The sequence below is a fragment of the Excalfactoria chinensis genome, chromosome 17, assembly GCF_039878825.1.
Source record: "Excalfactoria chinensis isolate bCotChi1 chromosome 17, bCotChi1.hap2, whole genome shotgun sequence".
Classification (NCBI taxonomy): domain Eukaryota; kingdom Metazoa; phylum Chordata; class Aves; order Galliformes; family Phasianidae; genus Excalfactoria; species Excalfactoria chinensis.
In genome coordinates, this window is record NC_092841.1 from 9,248,290 (window position 1) to 9,270,120 (window position 21,831).

The 21,831-nt window shown below is 50.5% G+C and overlaps 2 protein-coding genes and 1 long non-coding RNA gene across 5 annotated transcripts in view; 1 reads left to right on the plus strand and 2 right to left on the minus strand.

Moving 5' to 3' along the window:
• Positions 1-802: 802 nt before the first annotated feature.
• On the minus strand, positions 803-8,357 carry NOTUM (notum, palmitoleoyl-protein carboxylesterase). The gene is made up of 11 exons (XM_072352134.1): positions 8,022-8,357; positions 7,629-7,681; positions 7,398-7,493; positions 6,743-6,803; positions 6,235-6,293; positions 5,265-5,367; positions 4,865-5,056; positions 4,462-4,562; positions 4,215-4,362; positions 3,593-3,640; positions 803-3,484 (listed from the first exon to the last, which is right to left on the minus strand). The coding sequence occupies exons 1-11, from the start codon at positions 8,330-8,332 to the stop codon at positions 3,178-3,180; spliced, it is 1,479 nt and encodes a 492-aa protein (XP_072208235.1). The 5' UTR covers positions 8,333-8,357; the 3' UTR covers positions 803-3,177.
• The window catches only part of ASPSCR1 (ASPSCR1 tether for SLC2A4, UBX domain containing), a 33,865-nt gene continuing 19,578 nt past the window's right edge, over positions 7,545-21,831 (plus strand). Inside the window, exons 1-7 of one of the 3 annotated variants that reach the window (XM_072352139.1) lie at positions 7,545-7,674; positions 11,233-11,288; positions 12,096-12,210; positions 13,968-14,068; positions 19,664-19,721; positions 20,519-20,592; positions 21,296-21,734. In XM_072352139.1, the coding sequence (XP_072208240.1) occupies positions 12,169-12,210; positions 13,968-14,068; positions 19,664-19,721; positions 20,519-20,592; positions 21,296-21,734 (714 nt within the window). In that variant the 5' untranslated portion in view covers positions 7,545-7,674; positions 11,233-11,288; positions 12,096-12,168. Of the gene's footprint in view, positions 7,675-11,015; positions 11,146-11,232; positions 11,289-12,095; positions 12,211-13,967; positions 14,069-19,663; positions 19,722-20,518; positions 20,593-21,295; positions 21,735-21,831 lie in introns of those variants that run through there. The other 2 variants (XM_072352138.1, XM_072352140.1) reach the window with 2 other exon arrangements.
• Positions 9,771-10,948, minus strand: LOC140260162 (uncharacterized). The gene is made up of 3 exons (XR_011905501.1): positions 10,820-10,948; positions 10,644-10,705; positions 9,771-10,482 (listed from the first exon to the last, which is right to left on the minus strand). It is a non-coding gene; the product is annotated as an uncharacterized lncRNA (long non-coding RNA).

Genomic DNA, 21,831 nt, shown 5'->3' on the forward strand with positions numbered 1-21,831 from the left:
GAGGAGGAGAAAGATTCTTTATTGTGGTCTGTTGGGATAGGACAGGGGAAAATGGTTTCAGGCTAAAAGATGGCAGATTTAGAGTGGATATTAGGAAGAAATGTTTATGCTACAAGCGCTGAGGCAGTGGCACAGGTTGCCCATAGGGGAGGTGGTGCCCCATCCCTGCAGACAGCCAAGGTCAGGGGATGGGCTGTGAGCACTGATGGAGCTGTGGGTGCCCCGCAGCGCAGGGCTGGCACCAGATGCCTTTGGGGTCCCTTCTGACTCCAACCATCCCGTGACTCCATGGTTCATTGCTGAATGCTGCTCCATACTGTGGCACATCCTGTAAGCTGGGGGCTGTGTTACAAGGTACAGCTATCGTAGCACCACTGCACAAGTGACATTCTGTTGCAACACAAACACAGTTGAAATCACACTCATCGTTTTTCTTCACAAGCCAAACCCAGAGCTCCTCTGTGCCCTTTCTCCCCATGCCTTCCCACCAAAGCGTTTGGCTGCAGCTGTCCCATGCTGGCTACGCTGAGTCTGGAACTGCATCCATGCCGTGCACATACTTACATCCACTGTCAGCCTTTGATTTCTTAATTGCATTTTAATTTTAGCTCAATCACATGATCCTATTGGGGACAATTTTTCAGTGATGAGGTTCTAATAGAAAGCATCTCATCCAGTCATGAGATCTGAGGGTACAAACACATGGTACGGAATTCTTCCAGTCTCACCCCTCTTGCTGTTGGCTTCCATGTAGGAAATATCCCTGGTGATGAACTCAGAAGTGTCAGCTTCACAAGGGCTTGGAAAAATTATATTTATTGCACAAGTACAAGAAGAAATATAGAGCTGGAAATCACCCCCTGGGTTACAGGTTCTGGTTACCAGATAAAGCCGGCAACCCCATCACATGATTTTTCTAATAAATTAGCCAAATTCCCCCTAACAGTATTTCTCAGGGCTCCTGCTCTGTTCTGTCTTTCATAAGACTGTTGCAGAGCCGCACTGAACTAGAGATTGCTGACTTCCAGGGAATATTTTCCTGTTTGCAAGAAAAGAAATAGCCGTCACAGAACCTCTCTGAACATTCCTCGCCTCTTAGAAATCAGCCTTTGAATTCGTGTTTTAGAAACACGGGCAACCAGCTCTGTGGAAAATATTGCAGACTCGAGCAGCGGCATTTATACGTTTCCTGGCAGAAGCTTTGCTGCACACAGAGCAGGGCACTTGCCATCAAAACGCATCACCCCGTGTACAACCGTTCAGAAACAGCTGGTGGATGCAGCAGTTTCCCTCGATGCTCCCAAGAGAAGAACAAGCGTATGGCAGCAGTTCTGGCTGCTATCGAGGTACCAGAGCTCTGCACCGATCGACCCTACGCAACTCTGGCCCTCAAAGGAATCCCACGTTCTGCATGCTTCAAACATCCCCCATGTTGAGGAAGCCTCTCAGCTGAGAGCCATGAAAAGTATAGTCAGAACAACGTTACATCAGTTATTAAAGCATACAAAACATTAGTAATTCCTACACAAATAACATGGAAACTCCGCTGTAGCTTTCTTGCATTTCAGTTCTGCTGGGAGCACCATCCATTTTCTCCTCAGCACTTCATGTGAGCTGGGTTATTAAGCCCCATTTTGCACAGCAGGGCTGCTTCCCAGCATGGGACTGCCCGAGTGTTCGCTGCAGTCCATGCAGGACCTTACAGACAGCGCTGCCTTTAACCTGGGAAGCTCCCTTGAAAGCACGTGGAATTTTTGCTAGGCCCTGAAGTTCTATTGCTTATGCACTGTGTCACCACTACCACAGTGCGACTGAAGGCACAGGAGGTGTTAAGGACCTCCACAGAAAGGATGGAAGTTGTGCTCTGTGCACAGATTTGCTTTACTGACACGGCACGCTGCAGTGGAGCTTTAGCACAAGCTTTCTGCTCTAAGGAATGGCCTCTCGCTGCCTCCAGCTTCAGCCACGCTTCTGTTCCCTCCCCTGCTCCCTTCCCATTTCAAAGAGGAGGGTGTGTTCACAAATGAGAGGAATGGAAATATGTTGTTTCTTGTCTCGTGCTTTTATGTTGGAAACGCTTTGCCCTCTGAGACAGGCCTGCTCAAATCAAACGTTTCTTAACCGCTGTAAGAACAGATCTTAAAGCAACGCCCTGCAGTACCTGACATATCCCAATCCTCAAGCTGCAAACGCCATGTAAGGATGCAAACAGCAGATGCTGGGTGAAGGTCTCCATCTTCATACACTACAATGCCTTCTTTAGAGAGAATGACAAAGCACACTGCGAGGGGAACACCAGAGTCTCATTATACAGGATGACAGCACCGCTCCCAGCCCAGCGCCAGGCGCAGCCATCGTAAGGAAATCCCATCCAAACGAGCAGCATCCACAACTTGACAAAGGCAGATGAACGGTTCCTCTGGTCAGCTCTCATAAATAGCAGTTTACATATTAAAATAAATACGTCCACATTGCCAAAGGAGCAAGAGGTTTCTTCGTTATTAAAAAATAATAATAATATGTTACAAAACGATCTCATTTATATTTCTTGCTTAGTTAAAAAAAAAAAGTAATAAAAAAAAAAAGTCATTTTATAAAATAAGACGAAATTAAGTTGATTACAAGAGCGTCCATCCCTAGCACGTGCCCTTGGTTTGTGCACTGCGATACATGGTGAGATGCTGGCCTCTAGGAAGTCACGTAATCATTTCTTCACTTCTAGTTGGACAAACGAAATCCAGTGCTTGCTTTTTCTCCCCCACCACTTGTACGAGTCTATGATGTCAAATTCATGGTAAGGGTGGAAGTCCTAGACCTGGGGAAGGTTCTCATCGTGCTATTTATGGCTTCTCTACTCCCTGCGTCAGATTGCCTTGTGTAACACAGGATGTGAATGGCCAAGACCGAGCCCTGGAGTAAGGAGGTAACACGTCCCAGTCAAACGCTGTAAGCAAGAAATTGCTTTTTTGTGTGTTGTTTTTTTTTTTGCTTTGTTTTTTTTCTTAACACATCCTAAGTGTGCAAGAGTGTGGGAGCGTGTGGGGGTGTGCAGGTTTCAGCCTGCAAGGGGGTGAGCGTGCAGCAGCCTGCATGAGCGTAAGGAAGATGAGAGAGTGTGGGAGAAGGGCTCCGAGTCTCCTCCTGATCTAATCTCTCTGCCCCTGGGAAGATCCCCTCCTAGTTACCACTGCTGAGCATCCCCAGGAGTTTACTGGGCTCCATGCCCTGTTGCTGTGCCATCTTCTGCACATCAAAACCCATGTGCATGAGGAACTGGATCACGTTCATCTCCTGCCCTGTGAACTGGTCCCTGATAGTGGGGCACGAGGGGTTGCAGTGGGGCCACGGACAGCTGTCAATCAGATGAATCGGGCAGCCTTTCAGAGGGGCCTTCCCGTTTTTGTTGCTCTCATGTAGGCTCCGATCCCAGCAGTGCAGGGCGCGGGGTAACGACGTCCCCTTCACCTGGATGTCTGTCCAATGACTGAAAAGACAAACCGGACAGCTTGTGTCAGAGCTCAGGCTATCAGCACCGGTTATTTCCCCTGCTGCTTTCACGTTGACCTTTCATAGAAGCTGTAAAATCACTCACTTGCGTGTAATGATCTCATGAGACAAACAGGCAGGAGCGAAGCTAGCGCTGAAGGAGAGAACAGAAACACAGATTAGGACGAATTAACTCCCGTTGAATAGAACCTTCTCAATGAGGCAGAGGGTGGGATTTTCGCTGTCCTAACAGAAGCTTTTTGAAACAGCAGTGACTACCATGATATCAAACCTGGCTGGACTCTAAGGAACCCAGAAGAAAAGGGGTTCCATCCTGCATCTTCTACAGGAGACTCCTGTTGCATACAGCAACTGAAGTACATTAATAGTTGATGAGACACTGGAGGAAGAACCATCTCAGTGTTTTATGATCAGTACTTTCCAAAACAACCCTGTGTTGGATGGCTGTGCAATGGCAAGGGGTCTCAAAAGCAAACCCAACCAGCACCAACATGTTCTTATCAATAACAAAGGACAGCTGGTAACGGTGAGCCTGGGAGTTACTGTGTGCTTATTCAGAAATGAAGAAGTCAAGAGTCTTGGCATAGACCGAGTGTAGTTATCAATGTATGACACCAGTTTCTGCAGAGATCAGATAAAGGCTGTCAGAACAGTGGAAAAGGGGCTCCTCTTGGAAGTACACAGGTTGCCTTTGCTCAATGACTTACGTCACGTCCTTCAAGGTGTTTCTCAGCTCCCTACCCAGATTCTGGATGTAAAGCCACTGCCCCTCCTGAACAGGCTGCCCAGTGAGGTGCACGTTGTCTACAGTGAGCTGGGCCTCATCAAACAGCCACTGGACAACAAAGACTGGGCCTGGGAAGACAAAAAAAGAAGGAAAAAAAGACTGATGTAAGTTTATCTGCAGAGAAAAAGCCAGAATCCATTTTCCTCTCTCTCTCCTCCAGTACTTACATCGCAGAGTGGGGTAAATCTTATACCCAAAAAAACAATTCCATTCTTCTCCCTCTTTAAACTGCAGCTTACAGCGTTCAGGAACAATACCATTCCAATACCTGGAAGACAAGGCAACAGAATGAATGTCATCATAACATCTTAACAGTGATCTTCCCATATGCTGGTCTATTTCTGCTCTGTTAAAGTGCCAACCCACTAGAAGCAAAGCTCTTTCTTGACTGCACCGTACAGTCAATGCATTTTAGAGCAGCTATGTGCACACTTTTGCTCATGTGTCCGAAGAGACCCCTGATGGTTTGTAACAATACTCCTCAGGTGTCAAAATGCAGGAAGACAGAGAAGGAGAGCATCCTCCCGAACCGACCTTTGCAAAAGCACATTTCAGAGCACGTGACTGTACCTTATTCCTCTTCTGATGGCCTCTGTTGGAGCACACGTTATGGTATCGATACAGTCAGTTCTGCGATACTGCTTATTATCCAGGAACCACCCGGAGTCTGCCAAGCCGCGAACCTGGATCCCTTGGTAGCCCATCTCCTCCAGCTGCTCCGCCACACGATCCACATTCAGCAGCACTCCTGTTCCTCCAGCACTGCAACAGCAATTTTAGTACATTTAGTAGCAGTGACGATGCAGGCACAGCTACGGCACGTCTGCTCGCAAACATCTCTCACGGCAGCGACACTCCTCAAACAACTGCATTTATCCACAGGACAACCCCATGGACAACAAGTGTAGGGATTGCTGCTGAGACCTCTTCCCAAAGAGCTTCCTGCTGTGGGAGCCCTGCAGGCACATACCTGCTCCCTGCCAGCAGCAGCACTTTTGCAGTGCTAAGACCTTTTCCCACGAGCTCCTTGATGACCTCCTGGATGATCAGCGCTCCCATGAAGGCATATTCATCTGAAACAGAGACCTCGGTGTCAACAAAGCTGTTTCTCACCCAGGGTAAGACTTCACTTCCCCTCCAGAAATGCCTAAGTACGTTACAGAAGGATCACAGGTCTAAACACTGGCCTGTTCCCTCCACCTGCACGATCCCCCAGTGTTAAACCTCCCTGAAAGAAGTGAATAAGCAGTGAACAGAATACAAGGTAAGGCCAGCAAGCATTCCTACACGGTGCTCGGGAATTGGTGAGCTAAGAGAAGGAAAACCAGAGCAAAGCAGACTATTCCCATAGGTATCCCTTCTTGTAATATCTTAACTCAGCGAGCACCGAGAGCCACACGAGGTGAAACAGATCATCTGGGAGAGGACTCCACCAGGCAGACGCTGAGTTCTGGCATTACCAAAAGGACAGCTGATGTGTGCAAAGCAATGATTCTTTCTGCAAAGCATTATGCAGATAGCTTTAGAGTGACACACAACGGCTCCTTTCCAAGGGCAGACACCTCCCCGGGACGAGTCTGAAGTTAAGTTCACTCGCCTCTCACATCAGCAAAGCCAAAGTCACATGCAACAAACCATGGTTCCTCAGCTGCACCGTTTAATTTGCTGTGCGCTGGAAGCCGGGGAGTCATCCAAAAGGAATTCAGTGCCTCTAATCCTCGCCTACTGCATCAGTAACATCTCCGCAAGCAGTGGCTCTGAACTATGTCAAAACAGACTGCGCTAAAGAGATCAGGATGTTTTATCTGGAAGTAGCTGGATATTCTTTCCTGCCCTTCAGTGAGAAAAGCCTGTTCCCCATGCGTGCGTCTCACAGAAGTCTGGCCGTAGCCTTCAAAGCGCAACGTCTGCGGCAGCAACAGCCCGTCAGCAACACTCACTTTTCTCAGACTTGGAGGAGGCTCCGCTCCAAACATCACTTGAGCAATAGGGGATGAATCTGTAAAAGAGCTGTGTGAGCGCTGCGTTCCTGCGGGGTGACGATGGGGTCACACGACTGAAGACAATTCAACCCTGGGGACGGGAGAAGGGAACGGCTTCTCGTCCCCACAGCCCCCCGACACACCTTCACACCTTCCTGCACGCCCAACACCTGCACCCATTTCCTCCTAACACCGGTGGCTTTACTGAGATGACACACAGCGTGCCATCAGCCAGCCATGGCATTTGCCACTTCATCTACTTGAGATGGCTCTCAACTACCCCAAGTCCTTCCCCATCACCCCACAGCTCCTCACAGAGCGGACTTGCAGTAGATGTGTATGGCAGCTCACGAGGAAACGGCCAATTTCCTCATGTGACTTTAACCTGTCCCTGCAGCGTTTCTGCTACCCCAAAGCAGGAGGTGCTGTGACAGCAGCCCCATCTCCCCAAGCAGTCTCTCCTTACACCATGTTGGCGTTCCACCAGTGGGGGTTTTCCTCCGGCTGCGACGACAGGATTCCTGTTCCTGTAGGTGGACACAAAGAAGGAACAATCAGTGACACTGATTTCTATGCAGTGGTTTGTGTTGGGGCTGGAGCCTGGACAGCCCCATCCATACAGCTCCTACAGCACGGAAAGGCCCCGCGGCACAGAGATAAGCACTTCCCCAGTCACCAAATGCCCTCAGGTGAGCGACGGCACATGCACCTGCAAATGGGCACATGCACCTGCAGATGGGAGCAGGCGAGGGATGTGGAGGGACTGAGCGCAGCGAGAAGGCAGTGCTCTGCCAGCCACGGAGCCCCGCAGCTCCGGGCATCAATTCAGCTTATGCGTGACCTTAGGAAAGCCAGAGGTACTTTGACGGGCACCGATGCTCGCAGCACGGCGGTGGGCGCTGCGACCGAGTCGGGGAAGGGGTGTACGGAGACAAGGACGAACGCGCTTCAAAGCAAGCGACCGAACCACGCTTTGGAAGATCCCGGCGGCTCCGGGCTGCGCTTCCTATTGAGCGGGCACGGCGCGGAGTCCCGCGAGGCAGCGCTGCCCGCAGCCGTCCCGCCGCCGCCCCACGCGGCTCCCGCAGGCAGGAGCGGCCCCGGCGCCGTTCGACGCTCACCCACTCTGGTCGCGGGCCACTCCTTGGAGCTCATCAGCCTCCGCATGGTGTCGTAGCGCGTGTCGCAGTTCTCCCTGTTGAAGCAGTACCAGCCCCCTGCGGGGCACCGCGGGTCACGCCGCGCCGCCCCCCGCGCGCAGGCGCGGGCCCGGGCCGCCCGGAGCCGAGGGCAGGCGGCCAGAGCGGGGCCGCCCCGAGCCGCGCCCGGGCGAGGCGGCGCCGGAGGCTCACCTTCCAGGAACAGCAGCCACCGCCGACTGCCCTTGGACTCTTTGAGGTAGTAGCTGCGGACAAACAAACACGAGGCGGCGCGGCCTCAGCGTGGAGCTGCGCCCGACCGCAGCGCTTTGATGGCCGCCCCGCCGGAGCGTCGCCGCTCCGCTCGATGTTTTGCTCAGCGCCGCGGAGGAGCCGCGGTGCGGGGCGCGACGAGACGCCGCGGGCGCGGCCGGGAGGCGCTGCACCTGTCGCCGCCGGGGCCGAGCGGCCGCCGCGAGGTGGCGCCGCAGGCCTCGGGGCCGCGCCGGGGCCGGGCGGCCGGGGGAACGGCGCTCTCCGGGCCGGGCTGGCTGCGGGCGCCCCGCGGGACGGCGGCGGGGGGGGCGGCGCGGCGCGGGGACTCACCCGGCCGGGCTGCCGTCGTTGCAGGTGACCGAGGCGTTGTGCAGGAGGTGCAGGCGCAGGTCGTGCGGCAGCGCCTGGGCCGAGCAGGGGTACAGCGACTGGGCCAGGCTCTTGACCTGCGCCATGAAGCTGTCCATGTTGCCCTCCACGGCGGTGAAGTCCAGCGGGAAGCTCTCGGCCGCCGCCGCCGCCGCCTCGCCACGCTCGCGGGCCGCCGAGCCCCGCCGCCTCCAGCCCTTCCTGCCCTCGCCGCCGGGTCCGGCGTGCAGCAGCCCCAGCAGCAGCAGGAGGTGCACGGCCGCCGTGCCCATCGCCGCCCGCCGCCACCCGCCCCGCGCCGCGGCGGCCGCCAGCCCCCGGTGCCGGGCGACGCCGCCCGCGCTCCGCCGCGCCCCGCCGAGCCGTCCGCGGGGCCGGGGGTCGGCGGCGGGCGGCGAGGGCAGCACCGACGGCGCGGGCTCTGCGGGGCGGCTGCCGGCGCAGGAGCCCGCCGGCCGCTCCCAGGCGGCGAGCATGACAGAGGGGCACGGAGTGCGCGGGGAGCGCGCCGGGGGCGCCGCCAGCCCGGGCGCCGCGTGGGGCAGCAGCCGGCCAGCCCCCGCCCTGCCCTGCCCTCCGCCCCCTCGGAGCGAGGCGGAGGGAGCGGGGGGTCTGCGCCGCGCCCGCCGCACCGGCACCGCGAGCCGCCGCCGCTCCGCGGGGCCCGTCCCCCGCGCCGCGCCGCCATCGCCGCCCCTCGGGCCGGCGCCGGGAGCGCGGAACGGCGGCGCCTCCGGACCCCCTCGCCCGCGGGGCGGCCCCTTCGGGCAGGGCCGGGCCGCTCGGAGGCCCCGACGGCGCCGCGAGGCCCCGCACGTGTCGGCCCCGGCGCCCCCGGCCCGCGCCCCCTCCCGGCTCCCCGTAACCCGGCGGCGGCTCCGCCCCGGCCCGGCCGGGTGGTTCTTCCCGCCCCCCGCCCGCGGGACGAGCCGGCCCCGAGCCGAGCGCGTTCCCGTATCCGCAGCGGCCGCTCCGGCTGCCGGCACGAGCGGAGCCCGGCCCCGACCCGCGGAGCGCCGGGGGAGCGGGAGGCGGTCGTTCCTCCCGAGGAAGCGGCGCTCCGCTCCGCGTGGGCTGCCGGCTGCAAGCCGGGGAACAAAGGGGAGCGGAGGGGCCCGGCTCTGCTGGGAGGGGTTGCCCGCACGGTGTGGGGTCGCTCCCCCGGCGCCCTCCTGCCTCGGCACCCCGAAGGACTTTTCCTGCCGCTCCCCGCAATTACCCGCACGGGCTGGGGGATCTGCCGGCAGCTCTCCCTGGTTGTTCTGTGCTGTTGTGACACGTACGGTACTTTTTAAGGAGTTCTGGTTAAAGGCACTGTTAGGGGTCTGTTAGCGGGCTGCCTGTCAGCCATAAGAGCGAGACATGTCCCAAAAATGGAATGATCTCAAAATTCAGCGTTACAAACCACGGACACGCAATGAAATTGCTGCACTTGGTGCACGTCTGGCTCTGTTAGGTAGCAGAAAGGGCAGCTCCTGTGCTTCAGCAGCCCCAGCAGGAGCAGCGCTGTCCTCAGGAGATCTGCCTGCGACCAAAAAGGTGGAAATAGTGGAATCCAGAAATATTGAGCGGAGGCGTTTTTTGCTGGGCACACGTGAAGGCTGTTCGTCTGCTGCAGCTGCATTTTGTCCTCAGCCTGTTTGGACTTTTAAAGCGTATCCTCAGCACTGAGCATCCTACAGCTAAAGCAGGTGCCTTCACAGCCTGACCATCACGCTTTGTCTGGTTACTCTTATACCCCAGCCTGATTTTTGTTTGTTAATGTTTTCATTTAGTCAAACACTGATGGCACCGGCAGTACTTCAAGCCAGGAAAGCTGCTGAGCTGAACGTAGCCCTGCACTCACACCCTGATACATTTTTGGGCCCAGCACGGTGCTGCACCATTGCATCCCACTGCAGTGCCGTTCCCATTCCTCCTGCACGGCCCTGTGGGGGGTTGTGGGGCAGCAGGGCACTCTTACTCATCCTTCCATCACCTGGATGGCCTCTGTTGCAAGGAGCTGGGGCTGCTGGGAGGGTTTGGGGCTCTGAGGGTATGGGAAGAGCTTCCTTCTGGACGTTTGCCTTGGTACAGTGACACACTGAGTTTGGGGGAACGTCCAAGCGCCCCCATGTTGGTTATTGAACGCTGTCTGTCAGTGTGAGAGCTGCTCCTTCGACAAGAGCCACCCTGTGCCGAGCAGGTTGTGCCCGGCATGGCAGGAGGCTCAGAGAGAGCTGAGCACACTGACACTGCAAGCTGAACGTCTGCATTTGTTATTGGCGGGAGTAGGGAATGTAGGAGCCACCATTTAACCATTGGGAGTAACATAAAGGGAGATGCTTTTTGATTGAGTATCCCTCCAAATGAGATACCCTGTGTATGTTCAGGTACGTGCTAGTGCAGTTCAGTACGTCGGAGTTCCTTGGACCTTCCTGTGCTGGAGGAAATGAGACAGAAATGAGACAGAAATGAGACAGAAATGAGACAGAAATGAGACAGAAATGAGACAAATGAAACAGCTCTGCTCGAGTTCCCCAGCTCGTTTCCTAAGTCTTGAGTTGACCAAAAGCTGTGGTGGGGGAGATAGAAATCACTCACCAGCAGCTGGAATCCCTCTTCTCATGGTCCTGCTGCTTCACCCCCATCTCCTACCACTGGCACTGGGGAGGATAAAGCTGCTTTAGTGGGACGGAGCCTCCAGGCCGTACCCACAGCACGGAGCTGTGCGATGCTGTGCTGGGCAGGAGGAAATGCTGCCCGGAAATCCTCCTTACAGGGATAAGCGGCTGCTGTTCTGCACGGTGCTTTGGTTATGGGGTATTTCTGGATGTTCCCGGTTCATTTCTCGCCTATTTGAAAGAAAATAAAAAGGCCGTTGGGTGTTTTCGGTGCGTGTGTTTTCAAGAGCTACAATCACGCGCTGCTCCACGTGGGTGTGTGGCTCGTACCGGCCGCGGGGGGCGGGGCGGGGCGGGCGCAGCGCGGCTCCTCCCCGGGAGGGAAGATGGCGGCGGGCGGGGGGGGCGCGGCGGTGTCGGTGTTGGCCCCCAGCGGGCGGCGGGTCACGGTGCGGGTGGGGCCCGGCACGGTGCTGCTCCAGGTGGGTTCGGGCCGGGGGCGGTGCGCGGCGGGCCGGGCTCGGTGCCGGTCTCGGAGCCGGGCCCTGACGTCTCCGTTCTCTCCGCAGATCCTCGAGGAGGTCTGCAGGAAGCAGGGCGCCAGTCCCGCTGAGTACGGCCTGAAGTGAGTCCCTGCGCGGGGTCGCCCGCGCCGCTTCAGCTCCGAGCCGGGCCGAGGCCCGGGCCCGGTTCTGGGCCCTGCTCGGTTCCGCCCGGCGTCGCGGCCCTCCCGCCCCCGAGGCCTCCCGCTGCCCGCCCGCCCCGCTGGGCCCGGGAAGGCCGGGTGGGAGCGGCCGCCGGGCTGCTGGGTGCGCGTGGAGCGGGCCGGCGTGTCCCGGAGCCGTTTGCCGGGCCTGGCATTGCCACGGAAGCGCAGGTGTTGTGTGGTAATACACGGAAGCAGTTCGTAGTTGGCACTGGGGAGCGAGGTCCGCGTTGCACGATGCTGATGATCCTTCAGAAGGTTATTGTTTTCAAATCAGTCGCAGTGGATTTTCCAGGGTCCAAGTCCGTTCAGTTCTGAGGCAGATCCTGAAATCCTTCCATAACGACATGCCCCTGCTGCTCCCCCTCCTGCACTTTCTGTAGTTCCCTGCAGGACCCCTCTGTTTCCTGGTGCTCTGACTGCATGTGAAGAGCAGGAGGTTGTCCATCTGCCTGGCAGCAGCAGCATACCTTGTCAGTTAGCGTTGAACGCTCAGCTTGTGTGCGATCCAGCTGGCGTTCCGCTGACATTCATCAGAACATACGTTGAAGGTTTTATCTGTGACTTCTGCACGCTGTAGCTCTCGGTGTGCTGTACCATCACGTGGTGTGGCTTACAGCCTGCCCATGGAGTGCTCTCTTGTTCCAGCCCTGGATGTTATGTCCCTGAAGTGATGGTGATCCGTGATGGTTCCCCGATGTCTTCACCCGCTGTGTTTTTCTTTAGGTTTCAGAGAAATGTGTTGGATCTCACTTTACAGTGGAGATTTGCCAGACTGCCCAACAATGCCAAGCTGGAGATGGTGCCAGTCTCTTGTAATAGAGCGGGAGTTGGAAACACGGTACGTTCATTACAAGTGGTGACCTGGTTTGTTTAATTTTCAGCCCTTCTGGGTGTGATCCTGTCAGATCTACTGAGCAGGGGTGTGTTTAGTTGTGACCAGTACTCGAATGGAGGACCACAGCGGAGGTGTGATGGAAAGCAGTTTGGTAGCTGGAAGCCTCTGCTTACAGTGCATACGGTCATGGAGGGTAGGGGGTTCTTTTGAGGAGCTGGAAGACCTAACAGTCAAAAATATATATGACCTTAAAGACTTTGCTCAAAAGCTGGGTGAGTTTTCTTTCCCAGTTTCTATTTCAGTTACTGTGATTTGCCTCTGAGTCTCAACTAAAATCTCAGCTTTTTACAGAACTCACCGTGTATTCACACAGCTTTATCGCTTTCTCTGACATGCTGTGTCTAGCAGTGGCCTAATGCCCCTATTTGTTATTGCTAGCAAAGGGCTTATGGGTGCTTTGTTCTGTAGGAGTTATTGTCATCTTTAAGGAGACGTAAATCTTTATATGCTTGTCATCCTGACGGCTGGAGGCACAACTTAATGGATACGTGTTACTGAGCATATACATTTTATGTGGTAAAATCTTACTTAAGCAGTTTGGAAATGAGAATGTGTCTGTCGATGAAAGTAATCTCTTCTTTTACTGATGTGCTTAATAAGGAGCTTCTCAGATTAAGTGAAAATCTTTAGGTCTGTTGCTCTCTTAATGTCTGCCTGCCAAATTGTGACGGTGGAGTTTTGTTGTAGGTGGTTAGTTTGGCTGTCACATCAATAAACTCTTACATACGTTGGAATTGGAACAGTGCTTTATTGGAAGGCTTTGGGGTCTCCACTCTGGTTTGCTGTGGGTGTTTTATAGCTTTGAGTATCACTAAAGTTACCATTAAAACCATTGTTACCATTATCACAGTTACCATTAAAACTTACAAGGTGGGGTCGTTGTTAAAGGCCATTAAAATTGTTATTTAGTTGTATTTCAACAAAATAATCCACAGGAATAGGAGTTCCCTTGCAGTGCTTGTTGGTGTTCGAAGGAGTTGAGAAGGCAGAGCAGACATGCTTGCAAATGGTGCAGTCTGACCAGAGCTGCTGTCCTGTAAACTAAGAACAGACACTTTATGGGCGATATAAGAAAATACTTTGTAAGTGTACATACAGTTGTCCAAAAGAATTCCCTGTCATTGAGCAGGAGCAGCACGTTCAGTAGGAAGTTTGAAACAACTGGATGGCTCCGGGGATTGAACGGATGCTGTTCTGGGACGGGGATTTTTTAAAAGACTTTTGCAATTGACTGACTGTGACTTTCTTGACATACTCAGCTTTGAACTGCTGCCCAAGAGACTGATGCAACTGGCAGTCTGAATTTCAGGGCCGGATTCTGACTGTGCGCTGTGAGCTTGGACTCTGAAAGCAAAGCTGCTGATTGCATTCAGCAAGTCTTTTGAAACCAAAGTCATACGGTCGTGTTAAATTTTGAGTGATGTGAGAGGATGCTGAAGTGCTAATGAATCGCCCAAATGGATCTATTGGCTGGAGAATTAAAATGATTACATTTGTAGCAGGAATAATTTGTTACAAATGTTAACTTCTAAGATGCTTTAATCAACATTCATATCTAACGTAATCACTCTCAGCAAGTGCTTAGAAGGAAGTTGCCTTTTTTTGGCTAGCAGGTTTGAGAGATCATTGAAATGCTGAAGATAATTGCAAAGAAAAGGGTTTTCATTCAGTGTTTATAACCCAGCATGTTTTTCCTATAGGTTCGGATTGCACTGCAGTTAGATGATGGCTCCCGTTTGCAAGATACCTTTCTCTGTCAACAGACTTTGTGGGAACTTCTGAACCATTTTGCAAAGACCAGGTGAGCAACACAGTGAAAAAAATACGTTTGAGTAGATCTCTGTGTGACAGTCTGTAGCTGCAGGTCAGAGATTCCTGCTTTAACCTCGAGTAGGCAGCTGCTGGCTCTCTTCCCTTTGGTCCCCAGCTGGCTGTTGCTTTTGGGACTTGCTGTCATGCAGATCTTCAAGGAAATCTGGAGCTCACAGCAAGCAATGTGGAATCTTCATAAGACTAATTAAATCCTACTTAAGTGGAAGAAAATCTGGTCTTACGATCATTAAATATATACAAGGGCTAGAAATATTACTGTTTGAGTCTAGTTTTCATTCAGTGCTTTCTTTTGTCTTTAGTTTTGACTTAAAGATGCTGTATTGTTTCAAGATGCCAAGCTAATAAACGGTTCTCTATGGACAATTCTTCTTTTGTGGCTTGGAAGATGTGGCAGCCATTCTATTCCAAGTACAATTTCCAAATCTAGTTGTTTATTCTACTGTAGTTGGATTCACCTTTCTCTTGATAATGTGTCTCTTCAGGACCTGTGTTTCTATCTTGTTCTTCCTCTTGCATTCCTTGCCTTCTGCCGGTTGCTCTTGGCTTTTTCTAATGTGACTGCAGAACTTCTTGCTTCTGTTGCCTATTAATTTCTTGCTGAACAGATGCTGTATTACGGTGTTGTGCAACCAAGAAGTATTTTTTGTTAATTTCTCAGAATGCTCAAGCACTGGTCAATCTAAAGACGTGGTGCCCTTCTATCTGGAATGTTGCTATGTCTCTGAGGCTGTGGTGCTAGAAAAGCTGCTGAGTGGTCACTGGGAAAGGAATGGGGACTATGGAGTTGCATTGAGTGAAGCTCAACCTTTTAGGTAGGCTTAGAGGATGCAAAGTGATGGATTGTTATGCGCATTGAGTGGTTGCTGGATGGTGGGCACCTGTTAGCTGTAAGACTAACATGTACCTGCAGGAACGACTTCAGCTGAAGTTAAAGTTGCTTATTCTGAACTGCTCTGAAGAAACAGTTCTGGGGTTGAATTGGCCAATGTTACTTCAGTATGTCAGAGTGGCACAATTGGGTTGTGCGACTTGAGTTGCTCTAGAGCTGTTGCCTGGGTGAAGGAACTAATTCTTTGGACCTCCCAGTGACGTGCTGTTGGTTTTCTGTCAGCTCCCCCACTGCCCCACAGAAAGATCAAACGAGGACCGTGTGTTGGCCTGAGGGAGGGAGATGGATCGTGGGGTCTGTCAAAACCATCACCATGGTAGTTACTGCTTATTTCCTGCACTCCCATCTAACTCTCCTCATAGTATTTGTGCAGCTTTGTGGGGAATCGGCTTATGTAGTTGATTCAGCTGAAAAACAGTATTTTCCTTAGGTCAGTTTCCTAATCCACTTAAGAGCTGTCTTGCAGACGGTTACGACAAGAAGCGTAAGATGTCAGAAATAAAGATCCAGGGGGGGAAACAGATGGGTAGGAATGGTTTATGTCAGTTGCTCTACTCAGCGTTTTGTATCACCAAACAATCGTCTGAGGAAATGCTTGAGGTAGTCTAAAGTGGTACAGTGAGCGTTACTCAGTCTTCTCACTGATGGTGAGGTCCACTGTCTGGCATTTACTCTTAAGTCAAAAGGGACAGTCTGCACGTAAATGCTAGACAGAAAATAATTACTTCTATTTTCTGATAGAGGAAAGAGGAAAGAGAGGAATGGGGAAACAAAGGCCATGTGTTCAGGGTGTTTTAAGGCCCCTCTTGAACCTTACTGAATCCTCGGTGCCTCTGGGAGGGGAGGGGTGCCTGTTGAGTTCAGGAGCTGCCAGATCGTAGGAGCTTTTATTTGTTACAGGTTGTTGTAACACTAATAGTTAATATGCATAGTGGACTTTTTGAGGTTATAGCTGCCACTGTGTTCTGAGTGTTATTAACTTCAGTTCATGAGGCACAGCTGTTCTCTTCTGCCCTCTGGAAGCTGAGCTCAGTTGCTTGGGTGGACTTTTAGACTTCTGATTTTAAGTCAAAAGGCAGCAAAGGTGGTGTGTGTGACTTGCACAGCAAGCTGGATCTATAGCCATACATTCAGGTTCTGTGGGCTGTGCTGTTTTCCAGTGTGTGCTGACGCAGTTGACTAACCAGTCAACTAATTTGTGACTTCTGCTGAATCCTCCCTTCAGTTTCCAACTGGAGACGCTTTCCTGGAATGCTCGGTCTCTGTAAGTGCGTGAGGGGAAGTATTCTAAATCCACTGGAATTTCCCCCAGGTCTCCAGCATCCATCTTGGCTAATTGGGTCTGAAGAAGGTCTGGAAGCTATTGTCAGGCTGCTCCTCCTCTCAGCATGCGGCAGTCCTTGCACAAGATGTTTACAGGCCCTGTCAGATCACTACATGGAGGAATCTAATCTGCTTGCCGTTCCCCTTCTGAAGAGCAGCACATCAAAGAAATGACAATGTGTTTGATGTATGTGCTTGCCTCAGTGAATGAATGTAATGGATTAGCAGCAGCTGGAGGAGGAGCCTGCTGGCTTACCAGAGTTAGACAAAAATAAGTCTCCCTGGGATCTTTGCTTGGAGTCTGTTCTTCAGAGACCAGCTGAGGGCACGAGTGGTGGATGCCCTTCTAGCATCAGGCCTGGGAGAGCTGTTGTTTTTCAGTCTCCCACTATTGACCCTATGACAGCTTTAGTAACTGTAGATTGTTTTACATGGAAGTGACTGCAGTCTGGGTGCTTGAAGGCCGTTCTGACTATGACAGTGATTCTTTGTTACCTTTGTGGTATCATTACTTCAGGTATTTTTTTGTACGTCTTCAGGAGGCTCTTCAGTCAAAGGGTTCCTTGGATTAAAGTGGAAAGAGGTTTTGAAAAGGGGAATGGAACTAGGTTGTGCAACTCAAATTAGTTTCCTCTCTTCTTGGACTGTTTGGTGAAGATATGTGTTCCATTGCATCCTAGCTGCTCTCCTCCTAAATGGTGATTATCACCGTTTTCTGGTGGATGACCTGAGATTTACACTTTTATTCCCCTGAGCCATTTTTGCTTGCCATTTTCTGTGGTTCCAGAGTGAAACTGCAGCCTATAAAGTCTTCACTGTTTCTTCCATATCTCAGCAGCCCTTTACTTTTATGTGTTTTGATGAGGGATTTCTGTAGGGATACACGTGATCCTGTCTGGAAGAAAAACCGTCAGAAGCAAAATAAAATTCACTTTCTGTTCTGGGTCGCCTGGAAAAGTCTGAGCGTGCGTAGCCTGCGAGGTTAGGCTAAAGACAGACTCCTAGGTGCTATTTTGTTCCAAACTTCCAAGCAGGAGATGAACTGTGGGGTTGGTTGCTTTGTTTTTTTTGCCTTAAATCATCAAGATTTGCATTACATACAGAGTGTAAGCAGAGCCCACCCCTTATTGCAGACTTGCTTCCCCCCATCATGGGATTGGGAAGAGGCAGAGTGGCAGCTGCTGAATGCCTCTTGAGACCAGCCTAACTCTGAGGCTTCTGACAGCTTGAGCATGTCCTGGATGCTGATGTTTTGCTGCCATTGCTTCAAATACTCTAACAGCTGCAGGATTTATAAACACAACTGCAAGTAGGGTCTTCCTGGTAAATGGGAGAATTCCTGCAGTAATAGAAGCAGCTCTCCTTCCAACACTGGTGGTGATTGCAGTGACTTCAGTTTCTGAGTAACAGCAGAAAGGGGTCACATAGGAATAGTCATAGTGGAGCAAAAAGCTGTTCATCTGCTACGGATTGGTTCCTGTGGAGCATCATGTATGGCTTTTTGTGCTTGGCTAAGTGATTGCAGAACTGCACGTGGTTGCAACCTATTTTAGGTTGTTTTGGTGTTGGTTTATTTTTTTTTTCCCTTTGAACTCCAAACTTAATTGTTTTTCATAAGCTGAAGCTTGTCTGTAATTAAGATGCTGAGGGCATGTATCGCCTACTTCCTGCATGATGGCATTTGGTTCATTGGCTGGGAGAAGTGTTTTCCCTTCCCTCCCCCCTCAAAAAAGAAGAGGTACCTCTGTACTAGGAACCCATTCTGATCTGTTGCAGCAGATGTGATTGCAGTTCTCAGCCTATCGCTTCCCTGAACAGAACTTGTCTCAGGGCTGGTTTTACATATTGCTGTCTATGGATTTGTTGAGTCTAGAAAGGGGCTCATCAGTTTGGTTGTGACTCGCCTTATCCTGTATCCCTGTGCTGCTGCGTGCTTTATTTAGAAGGGTTTAAACCTTCAGATCAAGGCTGGAGATAGGCAGCTACAATTAAAGCAAACAGAAATCTGAATTCTTGTTGGTGCTTAACTGGTTTGCTCCCCCACATCCTCCATCTGGAACTCTTTGATGTGCTCTTACTTTGGAGGATTACACAAGCATTGAGTACTGTAGGTTCCCAGATGGCGCTCCCAATTCTGAGCGACTCCTCACTGCATCTACTCGCGTTTCTCTGAGCTGTGTTTTGAGTCCTAAATGTGAGTGTCCTTGTTGAATTTTCCCACAGATTAATGCCTATTTCCCCCTTGTTTTTTTCTGCTCTGTAGACTGGCTGACTCCTCCCCTGTTCCATTGGTTTTGTCACTTTGTACCAGAGTAAATAAATTCATATTTGGCAAAACATTGATTGCATATGTATTCTTCAAAGCTATGAAACTGTGATGTATTTTTGGACACAACAGAGAGACTATGTAAGATGTTGACAAAGTTATTGGTGTTACGTTACTCCAGTTGAGCATTATGATGACACGGTTATTGGAATCACCTCACTGAAAAAACAGTGTGTTGCATTTGGGTACACAGACTCATCGCTATGCACAGATAGGGTGCTCCTCAGTGAAGCTGGAAAATGCCTCCAATTAGGACACATGGGAACATAAAGACAAGAAGTAATGGTGTGAAATGATTCTTCTCTGCAGTGCAAGGGAGGAGTCAAACCAGTCACTCATTCAAAGTGATCACGCAGTGTACATCAAAGTGACAGACTGCACCCTCCTAACTGTGCTGGGCCAAAGCAGTCCCACTGCTAGAAGTTAGCATCTGCAGTGATTCTTTCTTAGCTTGAATGCTGAGACTATTAGAACCAAACTTGGTTCCCACAGTTAAGCACTAAGACTCTTATTAGCTGTCTGTCCAAAATTCTGGTCAGTGACTTATTTATGTTTACAATGGAAGCTTCTCCAGGAATGAAAGGTGCAGAAAATGTGTGACAGTAGAATTTAGAGGCTTTTTTTTCCTCCTTTTTCCATTAATTAACTTTACATTGATACAGAATAACTCATCTCTGATAGGATTCTGAGTAATATCCTGAACTCTCCTCTGTGATGTTACAGATTAGGTAGTGAAGCACACTAAGAACAGTGTTGAATTTCTCAAGTTAAGATGGACTTATTTCAGAATTAACTGGAATTATTTCTTTGTTTTTGAACATTGTTGAGGGCTGTGTTTAAAGAGCAGTGAGTGTATTGGAATGCATTCTTAATGGCTAATACTGATTCTGTGAGAGCTGGGTGATGGCTGTTCCTGGACTAACATGGAGAAGAGAGTTTCTAGCTAATTTCACTATTTCTCTACATTGGTTTTGGAAGGAATAGACTTCTTTACAGACGCTGCTGTATTTTGTTCTTTATTGTAGGGAGTTTCTGGAACAACATGGTGAATTCTGCCTGGTCTGTATTTACATGCGAGATGAGGTAAGGCAGCAAAACCTTCTTAACCATCTCTTCTTCTACCCCTAAAATATAAGGAAAACTTTTCCAACCTGGAAAGTGTTTCTTTTGAACTTTCTTGAGAGGGGAAGTAGAAAAATGTTGATCTTTTCAAAGCCTGACAAGTCTGTATGGAAAAAAGTTCTCTTGGAACATAACCCTGGGCCAGTTAGACCTCTGAGCCCATAAAATGAGCTCAGTGACCTGTTTGTGTTTTTCTTTCCAACATCTTTTAAAGCTCGAGTCAAAACAGTGGTTTCATTTTAATAAATATTTGCTTTTCTCCCTGTTTTGATCTTTTGCTATTAATGTTTTGTTTAAAATTTTGTATGTGTGTATTATGGAATCTGCTCTCCCTAGCTGTCCCATTTACTTCCCACTGACCTCTGTGGACATACTGTCTTTATTCTAGAACAGGTCATTACAAGCAGATGGGAGGTGTGTGTAACAAAATCAGCCGTCTCCTAGATCAGAGATGTTGCCTGGTTTAACTTGCTGACATAAAAATCATGCTGTGCTGTGGCTGGATCAGGTTTGATTGTGTGCATGGGACAGAAACATACAGGTTATCTTCTATGAAGATAATTTAATAGTGAGTTTGGTAAAGCAATACAGGTGAATACAGATGGATTCAGGTTTCACTTCTAACTGTGGAAAGAGTGTTTTGAGTTGTTTCTGGTGCTACGTGGTGCTTGTTTTAACGCAGACTTCTTTCCACAGCGACCTCTTTACAAGCTCTCAGGTTGGCAGTTGCTGTAATTTCTCCTCTGCTTTTACTACAGATCTCAGGAAAAGATGCACTGGAGAAGACAACGCTGAAGTCACTTGGCTTGACAGGAGGCAGCGCTATTGTCAGGTTGGGAGGAGCAAGTTTGAGCTCTTTGTTTTGAATTTTCACTCCAGTGAATTTGTTTTGTTCGAGTATCAGGAAAAAAAAAAAAGCACGAAAAAGTTCAAAAAGACAAACATCGCTGCACTCAGTGATTATTGTATTTGCCTGTTTATCTGAAACTGCTGCCCAGATGTGCTTCCCACAGCTGCAGATGCTGGCACCAACCATTTTATGGATTAAAGGGGCTTGTTTGCTTCTTGTTTTTTCTTCTTGACTTTTTGTTGTGTGTGTTTTTTCTTCTTTTCTATCTGTTTTTTTTCCCTCTCTCTAATTTTCTGCCTTTATTTGCTTATTTATTATTTTAAGCTCCCAGGCCCTGCAGTGCCTCCTGCTGACTTGGTTGATGAGGTGGGAGTCAGTGATTGGCTTAGTGCAGTCATCTAGCTCGTTCCTTCTGTTCCTTACAATATAGGTGGAAGGCAGAAATGACTAAAAACTGTGCTTTACGTTTGACTGTTGTTTGTTTTTTTCCTCCTTTAAAGTAATTCTCTTCCTGTGGAGGGAGCAATTCCTGTTCTGTTTTTGCCCCCTCCCTAATTTCAGAGCAATCAAAACAAGCGGGTTATTAAGATCTAGCCATCTTTGTTCCATCTTGGTCACATTGAGAATGGGAAGAACAGTACCGTTACTAAAAATGATTCTGTGTGTGTGTGTGTCTTCTTTTAAGGGTGGTCGTAAAGAAATGCAGTTTGCCTGGTCAGGAGGAAGCAGTGGATACCACAGCGCAGTGTGATGAGCCAGTAGTGAGCCCAGGCTCTACTGAAGGAGCAACGGATGTGCCCCTACCTCAGACACAGGCATTCCCGACCGTCTTGGACCATGGGGATGAGGCCTTGTCTTTAAACAACTGCACTGACAAGCAAGAGTCGATTGGAGAATCAGATGCCAGCGTGGAGGAGCTGTGTCCTCCCTCAGAGTCCAAGTCTACCCCATTTGTACCTTTTTTTGGAGGTGGACAACGTCTGGGGGACTCTTCTGTGTCTGCACAACCTCTTGAGTTAGATATGCCATCTTCAGAGCTGCCAACAACTTTCTCTAGCCCTGGAGGCCCTTCTAAGCCAAAGAAGTCAAAGAACAGCCAAGAGCTGCAGAAGGAACAAGTGCAGGTAAAATAATTTGTTTGCAGTCAGTCTTTGTGTTCTCCTTCGCCCTTAGCTGAGCTCCTGAAAGAGGAAAGATGTTTTATATTTGTGTTAGATGCCA